Source organism: Patella vulgata, chromosome 3, assembly GCF_932274485.2.
Source record: "Patella vulgata chromosome 3, xgPatVulg1.2, whole genome shotgun sequence".
NCBI lineage: Eukaryota > Metazoa > Mollusca > Gastropoda > Patellidae > Patella > Patella vulgata.
The window spans coordinates 14,942,444-14,964,586 of NC_065881.2; the positions used below are offsets into that span (position 1 = coordinate 14,942,444).

Sequence of the window (22,143 nt, forward strand, 5' to 3'; positions counted from 1 at the left end):
TTTCATTTTTGTTGTATTAATTGGAATATTGAAGGAGTTCATTTAACTGACAAGAGGCAACATGTTTCTCACTAATGACCGAGCCGCTGTGGCCCAGCGAGTAAGACATTGGCTCGCTAACCTGGAGAGATCACTTGCTCGATCCGAGAAATTTCATCGGGATTTTACAGCGTCATTGGTGTAGGACGGAGGGCCTGGAACGGAAAACCGAGGTCCCGTGTACACATTGGCGTGAACGTAGATAAGCCTCGACAGTTGGAATTCGATATAAGAGTAAGCGAGAGAGAGAAATGGGGTATAACGTCCACTCGACACAAACTAGGTCATTTCGGGACTAACGTATGGTTTAATTTTATTTCAATAATTCGCTTGCGCGTAGGGGTCTTTAGCAGTGGGAGGGAACCGGATGACCCGGAGAAAACCCACGAGGTTGGACAGGCGACCTTACTCCTTGTCACGTACAACCTGGGATTCGAAACCACGCCAGTTGACTCAATGACAGGCCTTATGGTACAGCACGCACGTGCTAACCCTTCGGCCATCCAACCCCCCATAAGAGTGAGCTGTGGTGCCGCTGTCCAGACACTGTATGTCGTATGCTCGTCTTCATTGGCCCAGTCGATGTATAAAAAAAAGGTAGGACGCCTGAAAGATACATGGTCTCTAGCGTCATTTTGGAGTATCTGGGGTACTTGAGGTCACTTTGCTAAAACACAGAAACTAAAATTTAACACAACATGATCATGACGTACCAAATACATGTACTACGTTTTACTGATGTAATAATAATCAGATGTAAACGATTTTGACAGGAAATTTTAAGCAAGCGAGCAAAACAAAGACGAAAGTAAAAGTCTCCGTTTAGTTTCGTTCTACTGTCTCGGACGAGGCCTAGATTACCTGCCGGGACCCGGATACTCTGACGGTGATGACAGCTTTAAACGGATTGAGGACGAGCTGGGGTTCCACAGCGCGAAGGACTGGGCAGATGGCTTAATGTTTTTAATTTACCAATTTTTCAAAAAAAAAGTCGACTACAGAATCCGATTCTAATCCTATCCACGTCACAAGGTATACTTAGATTAATTATGATAGAACATAGTTAAACAGCAGATAAAGGATTAAAGAGGAATTAATGAAAACATAGATGATGGGTGAAACCTACTAGGTGAAGCAAAGAGCTTAATATAAATAGTGAAAAAACACCTTAATAAAACAACCCCAAAAAACAAAATCATACATGTCATATGTAGCTAAATAGAAGACTTATTTGTGTATTGTTATGACGGTGGATTTGAGTCAAAAGTCAGTGCTCTGTTGTTAGCGCTTTTACATCTACAATGTTGCAAATGTTGAATGTAATGTGTAAATTGGAGGACGTTAAATTTAACAAAAAATTGTAATACTGACAAATACATCGTGTAAATTGACATCTACGTTTTGTCATTAAACATTTTACATTAGACATTTCAAAATTTCCACAACACGCCTAACTCCATCTATCTAGATCTTTAAACACTGAACTCTCACATCTTCTCATATGACACGCGCACTATGTATTGTACCGTTCAACATTTCACTTTTACATCGTAACACAGAACTCACGACATGAAATTAGCCAGTATGCAAATAAGTTCAGACGGTACCTATTTTTAATCACGTGACATCTCTCGTGAAGAAAACATAATTTTCAAGGAGGGAATTTCCCCCGGCATGAGACCTGCATCCGGGTGTTGATTTCATGATTTTTTTTTCTACGTTAAGAAAGAAAAGTAAAATATCTAGGCTTCCACATATAACATAAAAGGTTGTTCGTAGAATTCATAGACTTTACTTCGAAGAATTTTACTCTGAAGTCGCCAGGGTTTTGTGTGAACGTGTGCGACAGTCCATGCGCAACGTGGACATAGAAAGTTGCCACATAACCACCAACCTGCCCTTCATGAGAAGTATACATAATACAAAATATAATAGCTCAACAAATAAAAGGAGAAGAATGAACAATGGCCCATGGATGGGTATTATATAATTTATAAACAGGATATCATTATAATGCAAAAGATGACAGCACCAAAAAGAGACAGTCATATAGCTTAGATCTCGCAAAATTAAAAATAGGTACCGTGTGAACTAATTTGCATACTGGCTAATTTCATTACTTGTTCAGTGTTACGATACACAAGACATATGTCGAAGGGTACAATACATAGGGCGAGTGTCAAATGAGAAGATGCCATAGTTCAGTGTTTAAAGTTCTTGGTAGATGGACTTCGGCTTGTTGTGAAATGTTTAATGACAAAAAGTAGATGTCATTTTACACGATGTATTCGTCAGTATTACAGGATTTTTTACTTTTGACTTAATCCAATATACACATTACATTCAACATTTGCAACATTGGACATGTAATAGCACTAACAACATAGCACTGACTTTTGACTCAAATCCCCCGTCATATATTGTGAGATAGTATTACATATTGTACATGATAATTGACGGATCTAGTTACATCGTATACACATAACTGCTTATTTGTGTATTGTGACATGGAATAGTATTACACATTGTACATGAAGATAATAGAGGGATCTATTTACATCGTATATATACACATAACTCCTTATTTGGAAACAAATTTGAAATTATATAAAGCTAAAAGAATGGTATATCTTATGACGTAAAACAGTTCCTGACATTAATTGTTTCTTAAGGGTCATAAATTTTGGCTAGGTAGATACCAACATAAGACCTGCCATTGAGTCAACTGGCGTGGTTTCGAATCCCCGGTTGTACGCGACAAGGGGTAGGGTCGCCTGTCCAACCTCGTGGGTTTTCTCCGGATCCTCCGGTTTTCCCCCACTGCTAAATACCCCTACGCGCAAGTGAATTATTGAAATAAAATTAAACCATATGTTAGTCCCGAAATGACTTAGTTTGTGTCGAGTGGACGTTAAACCCCATTTCTCTCTCTCCCCTCTCTCTCTCTCTCTCTCTCTCTCTCGCTCTCTCTCACCAACATTCAGAGGACTTTTCGTTTCGCCAACATATATCTCTCCACACGAACAATCTGTTTTGTAAACGCAACGTTTTGGTGGAACAGGGAAGGTGGAATTCGGTTTGCCATTGACCCATAGGTGATCTTTAATCGTTTCATTTTTAGTAAATATGGTTTCTATGTTAAGTATGCACAAAATGTTCTTAGGCTTTGTTTCACGATAATCAGGCAATTGGATGTATTATAATCAATCAATTGGCAAAAAATGAAAAAGAAATCACAATTTACTGTTCAATATTAAGAAATGGAGGAGTAAATTATCAAAGTTGGGCTTTTCATCATTGATAGACATGTATACATCCAACATTTTCCCAAAGTTTCAGATTTCTTCGTAGAAGGCTCTTATATATGGTTAGCGTTTGAAAAGTAGTGGTTTTAGCAATTTTCCTGTGTGAGTCGATTTTCAAAGCTAATTTTACAAGAAACTGACAAAGATACCCTTTTTAATAATGTTTGTTCAAAGAATACCCATTGACAATTATAGTGTGATAAGTAACAACTTCTAATATAGTGTAGCAAAATTTTTACACTGTATCGAAATACTGATTTGTTTTGCACAAGTATCAATTTTTGGCACTTAAGTCACTCCACAGAGGGAATAAAATCAGATCACAAAAATCGAGTCATATAACATTAGTTTCAAAGATTGCGAAAGGTTACCCCGATTCAAATGGTCATATCTTTGTCAATATTAATGCTAGAGTCATATAACTGCAGTTTTTTTATACGACTGTGTGTACTATTACATATATTTTGTTCATAATTTTCTGAGGGGTATCACTTTACAGCTTTCTGAGAATTTAGTCAACTTGATATTGAATGACCCTATACCATTAAACCAGATGCTCGTTGTAAAGGTATATTTATTTAGTATATACCACATGGAGATTACATCTAATGCTACCAGATCTCCATACGTTTAAACTGAAATGAAATGAAATAGGGTTTAACGTCCTACTGTTCTGCTCCGAACTAGTTTAATGAAGGCGGGCATACGCCATGAGGACAGCTACTGCGGCCTACTCTTATATCGAATTCCAACTGTCAAGGGACCTTTTACGGGCAGGTCAATGTGTACATGGGACCTCGATTTTTTGTCCCTTCCGAACGACTAGACAGCTGTCTTTGTCAGGCCCCCCGTCCTACAACACCGACAAGGCGGAACCACGCCGGAAAATCTGGATGAACTTTCTCGACAATGAAGGGATCGAACCCGACCTCCAGGCAGACGAGCCATCGTCATACCCACTTAGCCACCGTATATATATATATATGTATATGTATCTATATAGTATATACGTTGCCTATATATACCACCTCAAACCGTAAATCCGATCAATATCATGCAACAACATACTATTTGTTTGCAAGCTCAAAACATCGTCTGCTGTAAGGTTACTTTCTGCTATCTGGCAGTATACCATTATACCAGATACTCGTTTAAAAGGTATATATACATCTATATAGTATATAGTCGCCTATATATACCACCTTCAACACTTTACCCGATCAATATTATATAACAACAGTCTATATGTTTGCAAGGTCATAAACATCGTGTGTGTGTGTGTGTGTGTGTGGGGGGGGGGGGGGGGGTTGGATGGCTGAATGGTTGGCGTGCGCGCGCTGTATCATAAAGTCTGTCATTGAGTCGACTGGCGTGGTTTCGAATCCCCGGTTGTACGTGACAAGGAGTAGGGTCGCCTGTCCAATCTCGTGGGTTTTCTCCGGGTCCTCCGGTTTCCTCCCACTGCTAAAAACCCCTATGCGTAAGCGAATTATTGAAATAAAATTAAACCATATGTTAGTCCCGAAATGACCTAGTTTGTGTCGAGTGGACGTTAAACCCCATTTCTCTCTCTCTCTCTCATAAACATCGTCTGTTGTAAGGCCACTCTCTACTATCTGTCAGTTCGGGTTACATCCCAAAGCCATCCCGAGGGGTTCCAGTTATTTACCCACCTGAGGGTTTTTTGTTTAGTTTTATTATATCCCGCTCATTACCATTACCTCAAACTGGCACTTCCGGACTTTTGAATGCTATAGCACCCCAATTGATCGACTCGGGTTATATTTATTGATTTACGTGTGGATGTTCTTGTTTGATTGATTGATAACAATTTAGGGTATATAAAGCTATTTAGGTATAAAAATATAAATTAGAGACCCTACATCAAGATTTTTGCTATTTTATTTCGAAATTATTATATGGGTCTTATTGTTTTGCTTGTGCATCAGTTATTTTGAAGAAATCCGTATAAAAGATGGTTGGAGAAGCAGGGGCGCAATGTGGGAAAAACTTTGATTTTGGTAATATTCATTTTATTTAACACTGGTACTATGCGACACCCAGTAACGAAATCCGGTCTTGTCCTATCCTAGAAGATCATTCAGGGCTGCTCCCCATTTTCGGAACTGACAAAGAGATTGTCAACCGATACGGTGTGATCACAGTGCATGATTTAATTATTATTTTCAATCAACGTTTACATGACGCTATTGAATATTCATATGAGAGAGAGAGAGAGGGAGAGAGAGAGAGAGAGAGAGAGAGAGATATGGGTTTAACGTCCACTCGACACAAACTTCGGGACTAACACATGGTTCAATTTTATTTCAATAATTCACGTACGCGTAGGGGTCTTCAGCAGTGGGAGGAAACCGGAGAACCCGGAGAAAACCCACGAGGTTGGACAGGGGACCCTACTCCTTGTCACGTATAACCGGGGATTCGAAAGGCCAGTTGGTAACAGATTTTATTTATGTATTTATTTTCTTTTGGTGAGTGGGGGGGGGGGGGGGGTTTAAAACCGAATAGATGCATTAAGTTTATTTCAAAAAAGAAACAAGTCGCGATATTAGGATTATATACACATTTTCCATTCATTTTTGTTTTTTTAAAAAAAAAAACATATTGATTCATTAAAAATATTTCTATCGAAAAAAAAACACTATCAATATTTATTACCCATTGGACAGAATTAACCCATTCTAATGTCCCATTAAATGTTAGAAACTTTTTTTTTGATATCTGTTGATGGTATTGATTCATTCTATATGTTCGATAGAATCAAATATCATAAATTTATATAAATATTGAATAACATTCTTATAAAGAAAACATTTGTTTTAAAGGCTAAAAATACAGTTTTTGCCCAAATTAAGTCACTTCCGGTTGAAATGAAATGTTAAATTGATTTTACAAAATCAAAGATTTCATAAGGCATCAAATAGCAAACATTTGATGAAAATTGAATGATAATAGGCAAATGTATGGGAAAAAAAACACCTTGAAACTTCACTTGTAGAAAATCTTCTAGTCAAACTGATTGGTGGCGTCATGTATCATTCAAAGGGAGCTGGCGACGGTTTATTTATACTCCTCCAAGTGCATGGACGCCGGGATTGAAACATCCAGTCCTTAATCAAGCAAAGGCGGCACCACATTTATCATGAAAACAATCTGTGCATATTTATTTTAAATGTATTCTATACACCTTATATATTACATGTAAATATATTTTTTTATATAAAGACTCACAATTTTATAAAGTCTCACGCTCAATACAGGGTACACCGTACATTCACCCACACACACACAAACACACACACACACACTTTCGTTCGTTTTTCTTTATTTTTTCAATTGTGTCATTGACAGAATTGGGCATACCGTACAAATATAAATAACGATTTTGTAATTTAAATCTATGCGATGTAAGATATACTGATTTCATAGGAGATACGAATACGATATGAATATTTTATAACTTGATTTTATACTGTTGCTATGTATTATTATTCTAAAACATTAGGTTGAAACGCGAAGTAAATCTATTATATTTCTATATGTATTAATCAAGCCAAGCATACTGCCTCCGGTTTTTTAAAAATAATAAATTCTTAACATTATGGTAGAACATGATTATAACACGGTCCGTTCTGTAATGGACTTAAGTCTGTTGTTTTACGGGATAAACGGTGCAACGATAAGTAATCGTATACATATATAATCATTCCTAATAATCATCATGTTATAGTATTCATTTCAATTTATTAACCATAATATGAAGAATCATATTTTGTAAAGTTTGGTATATTAATTGTCATGTATATCTAGTTTCCATTATTTATAAGATCTATAAAGTGTATTGTTATTCATCATACGGAAATCAGATTGTAAGTATTTTCAGAAATATATAAAAATATGTTTTAATGCTGCGTGCTTTAAGTTTGTAATATCTGGTGATCAAGCATGCTTAGATCCGGATAGTACAACCCGTTGGCCAGTGTAAGTCGGTTTGTCTCTATGGCAGAGTGGAAATACCTGCGAATTGATGATACCGCAAACTTACATCTGGAAAGCCTCCAACCACTGACGAGTAGCGGTTTGTGATACCTTGCTCTCGATTCTTATAATTGCGAAAAGAGGTTACGTTTAAAGATTATCTGCGGTATCACTTCGGTGGAAGCGGACGTTAAATAAAGCTATTTCACGCACGCGTCTAAAGTCAATGGTTAATTAAATGAAATTTTTATCACCTTCATCGTCAGGAAACAAAATTTATTGGGATTTTTTTTTTCTGTATTTGAAAATGGAATTTATGTTAATTGAGGGAATTTCTGTAAATTACAGGAAAACCAAATACGGATAAAATTTTCCTGGTAATTTTTGTTTCCGGAATTTTTTACGTTTTTTCACCGAAATTTTTGTTACAGTGTACCCCGATAACATATAAATTGACACAAAACACTACTACTTAAATAAAATCTACACATCGTCCCATTTTCTCACCAAAAATGGAAATATCTTCATGAAGTGATGGGAAAAATCTGAAATATAGTCATGAACCCTATCACTACTAAATACAGTGCCAAATCACAGTTGATATGTTGATAACATTATAAATAAGGTGAAAATAAAAAAAAATATGATGGCCCCCCCATACCCGAAAATGCAGTAAGTACTGTAAAGTGTAATGGTCATGGGTCCCCCTTCTTTGACTGGTCAAGGGGAATAAAACAGGGCATGTCCGATATTAGCCATGCCATATGCATGGACAGCAGAACCACTCAATATTATTATAAAACAATCTCCTCTTAAAGGTATTAGAATCTGTAAGGCGATTTCACTGATATACCAACACACAGATGATACGACTTTAACTCTCTTGGATGAAAATTCATTAAATTTTGTTTTTGAAATTATTGAAGCCTATTTTATAGCATCAGGAGCAAAAATGAATGTTGAAAAGTTCGAAATAATGTCAGTTGGTAAATCAGTCAGTTATGTATATAGCTTTAATATACTAGTTAATATTGTTACTGAGTGCATGTTAATTCTAGGTGTATTTCTTGCACCGAATAAGCAGTACTGTAGAAATATGAACGGGCATACTAAAGTTACAAAATTCTTAATTGGTGGAGTAAACGAAATCTAACTTTACATGGCAAATCCACTGTTGTACAATCTTTAGTTTTAACTAAATTATACTGTCTTATGGTAGTTCTACCAATACCCCCAGATATTGGAATTGAAATAAGTATGGCTTTACGTAACTGCCTTTGGAACGGTAAATCTCGCCGTATGAAATAAACGTCAATGATTGGGAATAAAAATGACGGAGGACTGATCTCTCCTGATCTTAACCTTAAAAGTAAAAGCCGTAAGACTAAAATGGCTAATTAAATCTAGAGATGGACAGTATGTTCATAGAAAAATACAATGATGTATTTTTTTAACATGTACGGTGATTGAAATCTTGGTAAAGATTTTTTAAATGTATTATACTATTACATGTATATACAAAAAAAAGATATTGTTAATCATTTACCAGATTTTTTATAAAAACTTATTAGAATCTTGGGATGCTTTAAACAAAGGCACAAGGTCCTTTCCAATCAATGTATGGTTGGAAATGATCCGAAGTACCTGTTACATCTCTTGAATTTTCCCGTCCCATTCTAAATTAGATAAAAACTTTGTGTTTCTAAGTTGAAGTTAAAGTCGTTTCGCGGCTTGAACTGTTTGCATTATATTATTAGACAGCATTGTATTATGCGCCATGAACGCGTTTTATAGATTTAGCGTTTTAAAATTGGAGAGAGGCAGGGAGGGAGAGAGAGAGAGAGATTGCGAGGGAGATGAACATGACAACATGTAGACACTACCGATTATCTATCTCGAGAAAAACGCTTTGAGAGAGAGAGAGAGAGAGAGAGAGAGAGTATTTTCGGGTTTAAATTTATTTTAATAATTGAACGTATATTTAGAGAGAGAGAGAGGTGGGTGGTATAACAAAGTTTTCAATTGACTGTGGAGATTTCTATCTTCAACACAATGTTTAAGGATAATAATACATATCAACTTATAAAATATTCACACCGCGACGTGGTTTGTTTTCGCATCTCATGTCAGATTGTCTTACTTCGAATAGATATAGAGAGCCGTGGTGGCTCGATGAGTAAGACTTTCGCTCGCTTACCTCGAGGTCCTGTGTTCAGTCCCGGTATTTTAATATTTTTTGAAAAAAAGCAATTTTGGTCTCTATCGTGGTTACAAGGTTTTCGAAATGCAGCGGGGCTTGAGGCGATAACACTGGTACTGCAGGTAACAACACTGAAGATTGATAGGATTCATACGCTTTAGAGCGAAATGGTTAACAGTTAATACCCAACTTGCAAAAAGAAATATGTTAAAAACATAATTAATCTCCGTCTTATATAAATAACTATTTTAGAGACCTATACTATTAGTAGAAATCTACGTTCTCAGAAGAAAAAAAAACATCTTCTAAAATCTCAAACTGTTAACTTATAAACTGGAAAACGTGATTTTTCCTATGCTGGACCTTTTCTATGGAATAAACAACCAATCAATTAAACAACGTTATAGTGGGCCATCTAAAACACAAAAGACATTATTGTTTCAAACCCCTAATCTGTAAATACCAGTGAATATAACAACCAACAGCGCCTTAGAAAAGTTCTACAGTATTAACGCCCTTTATAAATGACCATATTATTATTAAAATATTGGCCATCCTTTCCACCTTTTTTTTAGAGAGAGAAATGAAATGAAATGAAATGGGGTTTAACGTCCTACTGTTCTGCTCCTAACCTGGGCTAATGAAGACGGACATACGCCATACAGTGTGCTATGGGGAAATTTTGCCCGGGCAGCGGAGCTACGGCCTACTCTTATATCGAATTCCAACTGTCAAGGGATCTTTTACGTACACGCCAATGTGTACACGGGACCTCGGTTTTTCGTCCCTTGCGAACGACTACACAGCTGTCCTTGTCAGGCCCTCCATTTTAGAGAGAGAGGGCGAAAGAGAAGTGGGATTTCACTCGACACAAACATGGTTCAAATTTGTATTTAAATAATTCGCTTACACGTAGGTTCTTTAGCTTTGGGAGGCAACCAGAGGACCTGGAGAAAAGCCAGAAGGTTAGACAGACAAGTCTGTTCCTTGTCATAAGCATGCGGGGAATCGAAACCATGCCACTTGACTCAATGACAAAACTTGTGATATAGGGTACACACTTTAAATCATTCGCCGCCTCCGCATCTCTAACCAAAGAATAATAAACGTAAATAAATACTGTTATTTGTTACATGGTGAATCACATAAACAGAGAAAATTAGCTGACTCTAAAAACTATATTGAAAGACGACGGATGTATCGAATTGCTTGGTCTTTTATTGTAATCTTTATTCTATACGTTTGATTAAATCCTGAGTATCAATTACCCCCCCCCCCCCTCTTCGCTTTGTCATCTCTGAATTATTAAAATTCAACTATATCTGTTGATACATAACAGATCATAACGTAAAGGTGTCTTTTATTATTAATATCATATAACATTGTGATCAATCAGGGGAACTTATTCAGCATAACATCCTTTATATTCACGTATCATAAAATCTAATATTAATGTACATGGATAATAATTTGGCAGCCATTTAACTGTAACTTAATTGTCATTCAATATCATGATATATAATAACACGTTCTCTTTCAAACTGTTCAGTCGCACAATTTAATAATTTATATATTTTGTTGGAAAATAAGGTAGAATTACAGTTGCAAAAGAAAATGTAAGATGACATAAACTTTTTTAAAACTGATAGGTTGTTAGGTAACGAAACATGTGCCCACAGCAGCTCAGTCGTCTACGCAGTCCACAGTAGTTGTCACTTTTTTAGTTGGTAATGAATGAATTTACAAATCTCTAAAAATCTAGAATTTAGCTGTTAAAGTTATCGGAAATCGTTAAAATTCAATAGGATTATTCGACTTAAACACTGTATAAATTCCTTCTGATTCATAAAACACAAATTCTATTTCGTTTCGTTTTGAAAGTTCAAAATTTAATTTTACTTAGCTTTACTTCACTAAGGTCTGGAGGAGTTGTTATGTAACCCGCGTTCTGATTGATGTAAAGGATTAGCCAATCCTGCGGCGAGTTCTTGGCGTGTGATGCACGGGACTGTGGGTATCCCACTAGGAACTTCAACGCTGATTTGTTAATCAAATGTCTGACGTCATAGGTCAAAAGCCGCTTGTGTGACCCCTGACGCCACCTCCCAATATAACCGGTCAGATCTTCATCTAGTGGAGGCTATCAAAAGTATAGAAAAAACGAAACGAAATATAGATCTGTATTTTAATCGGATTGGTATAAATTTAGCTTTTCAAGTTTTTGAAAATCCTTGAAATTCAGCAGGATTTCTTGTATCCATGCCTTAAACAAACTATATATATTTACAGTCAAACGGGTGACAACATTTGTCTTTATAATCACCATACGATTTTCAAAGTGATCAAGGGCAACAACTCTTCCAATTGTTAAAAAAAAATAGATCTCTTCCTCTAATGTGTACAAATTCCATGTCATTCGGTTGATACCTGTAGTCTCTAAAGCATCCAGAAGAGTTTTCAAAAAAGATTAAGGGCCAAAAACTCCTATAGTAATTATCGGAAATCATTAAGTACGCGGAGGACCATGCAAAAATTGAAAAAAAACCCCGATAACCCTGGGGGTCAGTAATTTTCATTCATACTTGGTCTAACGGGGCCTCTAGGCGACAGATGTAGTGGAAAAAATATTTAAATGATAACTTCCGGTATAACTGGAAATTGTTTATGTGGGGTGTCAAATTTACCATATTTCGAACAATTTTTTTAACCCAATTTCAAAACGTTCCTATTCGAAATTTTGATATTGGTCATTTATAAAGGGCCAAGTGGTCGACTTAAAATCCTGCAGTCGTTTGTAAATGAATGAATCGTGTGGAATTTTCTGTGAGTTATCTTAAAGTGGTCATTTTACATAAGTTAAAAACTATGTCATCCTAACACGTTTGAGTTTGAATAATATCTTATTAGATTATTCTGGATTTTGGCAGATTTGTATGGGTTAGGGTAAATTGTGATGTTGCTGGTGATATCAGTATTATATGAGTTGAGTTTATATTGTTGCTATGTATTATTTGGTAAATATTGTGGTAAATATCCTATAACATATACGTTAAACCCCAGTTGTGATGAACGTCATTTTTGGATGCTTTCAATTTTATTAATTTTGTTTAAAATTCTTTGTTAACAAATGTTTCTTCCAAATTTTGTATGGTTCCGGTACTGTCAACACGAAAGATTTCTGGCCCGAGTTGACCAGGGAAGACAGAAAGATGCTTATCTGCTATTTTTAATGGGGAATGAGGTATTAATTGTATCGAAAATCATAGTATAGCACTTTATTTATATCTTGGATAAGTTTTCACTATGTTTCAATTAATAACTTTGGAGAAATATGCATTGTTCCAAGTTTTCTAACTTAGAATGGTCGGTGGCGTTGTCGACCTTACTTGACCTCATTTTGCACTGGTCATTCCCAAGACTGATTTAGCAGCGGTATGTGTTTATTTACATGTAAACGCTAATTTATTTTTGTTATAATTATATCAAACGTGGCCTTTGATTATTTCCTTTCTACAGACCTATTCACATAAGTTATACCGGTATTCATCTAGGCTATGGAATTCGATACCCTCCATTCTTTCTATAGAAATGTCTTTGACAGATTGAATGTTTAAATGTTTTGTTAATTGTATCTTTTAAGTTTTTTACGGTGATTAATATAGAAATATTTAAAAGAAAGAAAATTGTTTTTATTGATCTTCACCCGTAAGTTCTATCCACCCAATGATAAGATAGTACCATTTCATTCATTGATTCCAGAACACTATATTCCACTTTTGAGTTGAGGATTTAACATAGCTGATAAATATTATATTTCTATGTGAACATATTTATTGATTGGGAAAAATATCCCTGGCTGACTTATGAATATTAATTAGTATATTGATTATATCCGTGGGCGTCTCTGATATTTTAACTGGCTATAACAGATCATAGTCATATGATTGGCTATCTTATGAATATAAATTAGTATAACAGACCAGAATTTTACTACAAGATATAAACTGTTGGGTCTCTCTCAACAAGTTAACAGGTGTCAATTATAACGATTGGATACTTTATTGAATAAGACGTATTGTTAAGCTGAATAATGTTGAATTACCTGTAACACACACAGGTAGGTAATACTTATATTAGTAGTTTGTAAATGAAGTAAAATGGGGTTTAACTTCATACTGCTCTGCATCGAGGGGCATGCAGTGTACTATGAGTGAAATTTGCTCTGATAGCAGCGCTACTCTTATTTCGAATGCCAACTGTCAAGTGTTCTCTTATACGGACGCCAATGTGCACACGAGACCCTTTCTTCCCATCCGAACGACTATACGCTGTACCTTGCCAGACCCTCCATCGAACACCACTGACAATATAGAACCGCGCCGGAAAATCCTGATGAACCTTATCGGTCAACACCGGAATCGAACACGAGACCTCCAGGTTAGGGGGGGGGGGCAAATTCGTACTCACAGAGTCACCGCGGACCTCCTTCGTCATTTGGCACATTGACATAAAATAATATAATGAACAGAAATATAGCAAAAGTTGTAGGTTGACATAAATAAAACTTGACAAAGTCGACAGTACTCTAAAATATTTATATCCTGCTGCAACGCCTTTAGATGGAATCCAGCGGGCCAGGACAAAAATGCAAATATTTTGTTATCGAATATATATTTATCTATATTAATTTTCAAAAAAGATGCGTAAATCTAACACGTGATCGAGAGAGAGAGAGAGAGAGAGAGAGACCTTATGAAGCAACGTGCACGTGTTAACCCTTCGACCATGCAACCCCCCCCCCCCCCAATATAGTAAATATAGCATTATTTAACAATGATTTAACATTATTTAACATTTTTAAATTACTTTTCGCCCGTCTTGGGGTTATTCATAAATAATGTCATCAATATATCCCAAAATATTAGCACAACCGTAAAACTGCACTTCTTTGTTTCACGGTAATTGATGAAAAATAACATTTTTTTTTCTTGTAAAATGTGTATTTAAACAATTTATATCGAGAGAGAGAGAGAGAGAGAGAGAGAGAGAGGTGGATTAAATTCAATTCAACACAAACTAGGTCATTTGTGGGACTAACATATGGTACATCCCTGAGAACAGAGAAAACCCACGAGGTTCTTACAGTCAACCCTACTCCTTGACACGTACTAGCGGGGAGTCGAAACCACGCCACTTGACTCAATGACAGGCCTTGTGATTTGAAGACACTAGACCGGTCAACCCCCATAATCCGATGTAAGGCATGTAATAGAGGCTACTCTAAATACGCTTCTATTGATATTCCGGTTTCTACTCACGGCTTAAAATAATAAAACACGCACGCAATTAGAAATCTTGAAATGAAATGAAATGAAATGAAATGGGGTTTAACGTCCTACTATTCTGCTCCTAACCTGGGCTAATAAAGACGGGCATACGCCATACAGTGTGCTATGAGGGAAATTTAGCCCGGGCAACGGCGCTACGGCTTACTCTTATATCGAATTCCAACTGCCAAGGGGTCTTTTAGGTGCACGCCAATGTGTACACGGGACCTCGGTTTTTCGTCCCATCCGAACGAATAGAGAGCTGGCCTTGTCAGGCCCTCCATCCTGCATCAATGACAAGGGGAAACCACGCCGGAAAATCTGGATGAACTTTCTCGGCCAATGCAGGGATCGAACACCCGACCTCCAGGCTAGCGAGCCAGCGCCTTACCCACTTAACCACGTGACTCCACAATTAGAAATCTTAGTAAAATACATAATATTTTAATTTAAGAATGTTACCTCTACTATTAAAAAGAAATTAATCTTATAACCAATGTGTCTTATTCTTTTTTTCATATTTAGTTGATAACAGAGATGACATTTTGGGTTAAATACCCGGTGGCCATTGTCGTCATATTATTTGTTGTACAGAGCTGTGTTTGTAATGGGAACTGTAAGTTTAAATATATCTATATATTTAGTTTATAAATTATATATATGATGTACAGGTGTTTTATAGTTCAGGTTGAATCGATGTTAAGTGGGACTGGTAGTATTTAATTCCATTTTGGTAACGAAATGGAATAGGGTTTAATGTCCTACTATATGTTATGTTTTTCAAGCTTACCTTAATTGAGCATTATGGGAGATTAGATATAGAGTTGACAGTTCTCGCTATAATAACTAAAAAATAAATAACTTAAATGGAATATGATGAAAATTTTTGTCAAATTACTCCACTATGAATCGAGATATTAGCTTTTGAATTTTAGCCTTGTCTCGATCAGTACTAAAGTCGGTACGATAAAAAACAAAGTCTAGATTATCCAATTTTACGTTTAATTATTTTTCAAAAATGTATTCCAATCCGCTAAATATTGCAGGGTAGCGATGGCATCGAGAGTTGGTTATGATCTGGATTAGTTAATTAATGTCTATTTAATAATTAAGATAACATTCCCAGCTTATACGTGCCAAGAAGTAGAGCCGCTTGTCCATCCTCATTCATTTTCTCCCGTTTCCTACTTTGTTTCGCGTGGACGTTAAACCTCACTTCTCTCTCTTTTGTTTATGTAGCCCTTCCACCTATAACTGGACATGTAGGATGTTATGACCAAATGGACCTGTACGCGGACGGTGTTCAATATAGACATGGTAATGACAAACGCTGGCATGATCTGTCACCCATCAACATATCTGGTAGTACACAACTGATAGCAATCAAATGTACGAATTACCATGGTTGGAATGGCATCAGTGCTACCTTGAGTAACGGGATTAAAACTGATACAAGCTGGAAATGTTCAGATGTAAGGGTAGACAAGTGGGAACGTGTCGGGTAAGTTAATCCTTTATATAGAGATTAATGTCCTTAAAGATGTCATGGTTTTATCCCAGACTAATTCGCCTACAATAATACTAATTGTTAACATGTCATGATAGTTACTGAGAATACAAATTGCCATTTGTTTATGGGCTTGTGAGAAATGTTCATTTGTCTTCTTCACTTATATGGAGATTATAAATAATAATAAATAATACATACATAGTTTATTCGAGTAAGTAGGCCTGGAACCAATAGTTACAAAATGAGGTAGTAGTAGACATATAAATACTTGTTTATATACATAAGGATAATTCTAAATATAGTTTGATCAGTAACTTAAAGTGGCATTAATACAATGTAAAATTGAATTAAAAGAGATTTATTTCTTGTTGTAAATGACTCATTGAACATATAATATATTATCTATTATTGTTCACTTATTAACAAATTTTGCAAGTATATATTATTTACATCTAATATGACTTAATTCGTTATCTTCGTGTTGATCTTACATCATGAAACTATCTTTATTTTTCATATTTCTATTAAACAAATTTGTAGCTAATGGTAAAAGATTCAACCTCAATTTTGTAATATTCCGTGAGATCTTTAGATTCATAATTTATGTTAAATTTTCTTCTTGACAAAGATTTATACTTATTTAAACCCATACTGTCGTTTAGCTTAGCCGACCAATTGTGAATTTCTATATCAGTAAGACGTGTTTTCAATAGACTGTTAAAAGTATTTATGTTACGGATACTTTGGGCTGACCAAGCATAACCAAAACAATAGAGTTTTCTATACCAAAACTGTAAAGCCGTTTGAACATTCTGTACACATGTTTGGATATCTCCTATCTGACATTGAAATGGGTTTAATATTTAATACTGTTTATTAAAGAATGTAAAGACAATTCAATAAATATATTGATTAATCTGGAAATTCTAACGGTTTATTCAAGTTACATGCAGCGCACTCGAACGATATCTCCTGTTTATCGCTGTGATAACATATCTAACAATCTGTTTCACAGAGACACTTACAACTCTGTAAAAAATGACTGCTTTTAACATGTGACGTCACATCACGGGGTATCAATTACTGGCTCAATGGCGCGTGTATTGTTTGCCTAAGACGTTACTGGTCCGGACAGATTGGCGCCTTTTAGTCGTTTTACATACCCATTTACGCCAAATAGGAAATAATCTTTAGCTACATATACTTCAAACGTCTTTATTTATTTTTCTAATACGTAAAAAAAAATGTTTTAGAATTGAGTTTGTCGCAGGAAAAAAAAGTGAATATTTGGGACCGATTAAGCCGCATCGATATCATCCATATCAGTTCTGTAGCGGACTAGCGAATGTTCACTGCTGTGGATATCTTACTGTAACCACACGGCGACTTGGTTGCAGGACTAATTTTTAAAACAAAAATGAGTTCGTGGATGGCAGTGAATATTCGATATATTATGTTATATTCCACGCAAAGCTTGATCCAGATTTGTTTTATGACCAGGAGAGTTGTGTGGATCAATGGTTTAACCCATGTGCGTTAGAACCATATCTCTCTCACTCTCTTTTTCTGAATATTTGTCTTATATCAATAACGTTATTGCAGATTTGACGACACAGCCTGGGGAAATGCTAAGCTGCTACCGTTTTGGATTTGGACGACTGCAGACTTAAACGGTGTAGGCACCATCTATTGTAGAAAGTTCATCAATAGCACGAAAAGTATGTATACAAAAGTAGATTTGTGTGCCATGTGAACTCCCCAAATAAAACGCGGCATCAGGTGTTCCAAAAAGAAGAAACACGGCATTTTAATATAAGTGCAGAACCTTGATATATGGTATATGTTTATAACCAAAATAATTTCAATCAAGTTGGTATAGATGTGCTTACTCTTTTTGGAACACCTTGTGTCACCAAGGATTTGATTTGATGCGTACCCTTCTTGAAACATCTGAAAATCAGTATTCAAATGGATTTAGTTTCTTAGTTTGGCAGTTTAACTTTCATTTGCTCATGTATGTTCAATTCGTTTACATGACTTTTGTTTTGACTACTAGTGGCAAATGCTCCTTCACACATAACCAAGACCTCGCTACACGCTTACGACGCGCAGAAATTCTATAGGTCGTGGTGAAATGCGAAAAAAAATCCCCTCATGTGTGAGGGCAACTAAGCTGTCCGTACGCGCAAAAACGCAGAAATTTCATCCTTTTCACGTTCTCACTATACGATGCTCCAATCGTCCTCACTTCTCTCTTGCACGCTAACTCCACGCCTGCTCAGCATTGTCTGCACAGAGCTCAGCAATATCCCCACCGTGGTCAATCTTATTGCCGCATCGGTCCAGAAGACTGCACCACGCTGACACGCCGCTCCTATCGTGCCCTTGCTACAACTGTTGCAACGACATTACCTCGATTGGCGAAAGTTTGGTGTTTAGGGGAGATACTGAGCCTCATCGATCAGTTCCAGCCTTGGAGAGTTAAGAAAAAATAACTTCTCGCAGAAAGTACGGCTTCGCTACGCGAAACTGAGACAATATTTAGGTGGATACGATTAGAATTGAATGTAGAAAATTAAAATAAAAATGTGTTGGGGGAGGGGGGGGGGGGTCGAACACACGCGCTTGAATCGAACTCCCAGCTACTTCTAAATAATGATTTTGGTATTCGATTATCCGATAGAAAGGGATCAGTGGAAAACATAAAATTTAGCGGTTTCGTTCGTTTGTTGTTTCTTTTAAAGATCAACTTTATATCGATATTTACAAATCAAATAATCCCTTCTGGTCTTTTGTATATAGTCTATATTTTATTTTTGTAGCCAGTCTAAATATAACTGTAAAAGCATACTGCGATAATATAATGGACTTATACGCGGATGGTGATCAATATAAACATGATAATGATAACATATGGAATGCTATGTCATCCATCAACATACCTGGTAGTACACAACTGGTAGCAATCAGGTGTTATAATCTGGAAGGATGGTGTGGCATCAACGTTGGCTTGAGTAACGGTGTTAGAACTGATACAACCTGGAAATGTTCAGAAGAAGAGGAAGAAGGTTGGAATACTGTTGGGTAAGTTGAAACGTTGGCTGATGTTCTATATAATAGTAATGTCGTAAGACTTAGAATGTCTCTGCTCATTATAACGAGAGCCGTGGTGGCTCAGTGGGTACGGGCCTGACTTACTAGACTGGATATTGCAGGTGTTTCGTCGTTGTTTCCCCTTGTCAGTAGTGCAGGGTGGAGGGCCGGGTATGGAACATCCTCTAGCAGTTCGATTGGCAGAAAAGAAGGACGTTAAACCCCATTTTGTTTCACGCACGCCGTCTTGTATTAAGCGTTTTATTTTATATTCAATAGTTTTCTAATCTCAATAACATTATTACAGTTTTAACGACAGTGCATGGAATAAAGCAAAACTTCTACAGCGTTCAAATGTTGATTGGATTTGGACGAATGATAATGCAATGGATATGGGCACCATTTACTGTAGAAAGTCAATATGTAAGTATACTTGGGGTATCCCCTACCCCCAAGTAATATGCAATCTATATGGAAATTGTTATATTTATTCTTCAACATAATCCACCTTGACATCAATACACTTGGTATATCGTTTCTCCAGCTTCTTTGAAACCAGTTTGTCACCTGACCCTTAAAACCCCCCAACAGCATTGGTGACCCAATCATCCGCCTCATATTTGCGAACTTATGTAGCATATTGGGTTATAAGAAGAGGAAGAAGTCAGAGGGAGGAGGTAGATCTGAAGAATAAGCTGGAAGAGAGAGGATCTGGTTGTCTGTCCAATTCAAGATCAATTTCCGAACATTGTATTTTGCCTTTCAATATATGTTTGGATGTGTTCCGTACATGTGATATCTCTTGAAATTTCCCGTCGCATTCTAAATTAGATAAAACTTTGTGTTTCTAAGTGGAAGTTAAAACTGATGCGTGGCCGCGCTTTACAGGTCACTGCATCTACAAAATGGAATAAACCACAACAAAAACCATCACTCAATCAATTTAAATCTGACATGAAAACTGAACTGTTTGGATTATATTATTAAATTTCATTGTATTATGCGCCATGAACACGTTTTGTGGATTTAGCGCCTTCTAAATGGACATATATGATTTAATATTATTACAGTAGTAGAGCCGTATTCCCCAACCACCACAGTAGTAGAGCCAAGTTCCACAACCACCACAGTAGTGGAGCCAAGTACTGCAACCACCACAGTAGAAGAGCTAAGTACTGCAACCACCAGAGTAGTAGAGTTAAGTGCTACAACCACCACAGTTGTAGAGCCAAGTTCCCTAAACACCACAGCAGGAGGGCTAAGTACTGCAACCACCACAGTAGTAGAGTCAAGTTCCCCAACCACCACAGTAGGAGAGCTAAGTACTGTAACCACAACAGTAGTACAGCCATGTTTACCAACCACCACAGTAATGGAGCTAAGTACTGCAACCACCACAGTAGTGGAGCCATGTTCCCCAACCACCACAGTAGTGGAGCTAAGTACTGTAACCACCACAGTAGTAGAGCCAAGTACTGCAACCACCACAGTAGTAGAGCCATGTTCCCCAACCACCACAGTAGAAGACCTATGTTCCCCAACCACCACTGTAGTGATGCCATGTACACAGACCACTGACTTTGATCTTCAACCTTCATCAACAGGGGTGGCTGTGTTAGGATCTGACGGAGTTTTGAGATCGCAGGTATGTCAAGACGTTGTGGTGGTGACATCTGAATCAGCAATGAAGGAGGCAGCTGTCAGCAGCATCTACAAGGAATTAACCCTCAACAAAAGTAAAATATCGGCTGTTATTCGTAAGAAAGTCAGTCAGAAAGATGAGAGACCAAGTTCAGCTACTATTGGTTATTTTGGGCTGATATTCGCTGTCCTGCCATTCGCCCTTCTAATCATATCTGATATTCCCAAACTGATACAACATTTGAGAACACGCATGCGTGCACACTAGGCTAGACAGGTGTTGGCTATTTTCCGGGGATAACAAAATGAAAGGTCTCGAAAGTATTGCGACTTATATAATTTATGTCCACTGTTGACACCGTGTTCTTAATGTCGTAAACAGTCCGATTTAAACTGATTTAAATTAATGTTTACCTCGCCTTGTTTATCTATCAATAAAAATTGTTGTATCTAGTATTTATCACGTGTTATAAATTGCTCTTTTCTTATTGTATCTAGTATTTACCACGTGTTATAAATTGTTCTTTTCTTATTGTATCTATTATTTACCACGTGTCATAAATTGGTCTTTTCTTATTGTATCTAGTATTTAGCACGTGTTACAAATTGGTCTCATCGTATTGTATCTAGTAGTTACCACGTGTTCTTTTCTTATCTTATTTAGTATTTAGCACGTGTTATAAATTGTTGTTTTCTGATTGTATCTAGTATTGTTCTTATCGTATTGTTTCTAATATTTACAACGTGTTCATATTGTATCTAGTATTTACCACGTGTTATTAACTATTTTAATCTTTTATCTAATATTTACCACGTGTCATAAATTGTTCTTTTTTTTATTGTATCTAGTACTTACCAGATGTTGTTTATCTTGATAACCCGTTATAAACTGTCCGTCTTCAATAGCCCAGGCTGTGCAGAAAGTAGGACGTTAAACCCCATTTCATTTCATTTCGTTGTAACGACTATTTACCATATTCTGTGTATATTATAAACTGATCTTATCTTATAACTGTTTATTTGATATAT

The 22,143-nt window shown here is 36.5% G+C and overlaps 1 protein-coding gene across 1 annotated transcript; it reads left to right on the top strand.

Annotated features, from left to right (window-relative positions):
* The first annotated feature begins 16,249 nt into the window (after window positions 1-16,249).
* On the top strand, window positions 16,250-21,575 carry LOC126816177 (uncharacterized). The gene is made up of 5 exons (XM_050542433.2): window positions 16,250-16,371; window positions 17,983-18,098; window positions 19,203-19,464; window positions 19,781-19,896; window positions 20,544-21,575. The coding sequence occupies exons 3-5, from the start codon at window positions 19,244-19,246 to the stop codon at window positions 21,380-21,382; spliced, it is 1,176 nt and encodes a 391-aa protein (XP_050398390.2). The 5' UTR covers window positions 16,250-16,371; window positions 17,983-18,098; window positions 19,203-19,243; the 3' UTR covers window positions 21,383-21,575.
* Window positions 21,576-22,143: the final 568 nt, after the last annotated feature.

Bases quoted from the DNA above. Each gene is read 5' to 3' on its own strand.
- LOC126816177 (XM_050542433.2), top strand. From the start codon at position 19,244: ATGGACTTATACGCGGATGGTGATCAATATAAACATGATAATGATAAC. The intron at 19,465-19,780 runs GTAAGTTGAAAC...ACATTATTACAG, and splicing joins GAAGGTTGGAATACTGTTGG to TTTTAACGACAGTGCATGGA. The intron at 19,897-20,543 runs GTAAGTATACTT...ATATTATTACAG, and splicing joins TTACTGTAGAAAGTCAATAT to TAGTAGAGCCGTATTCCCCA.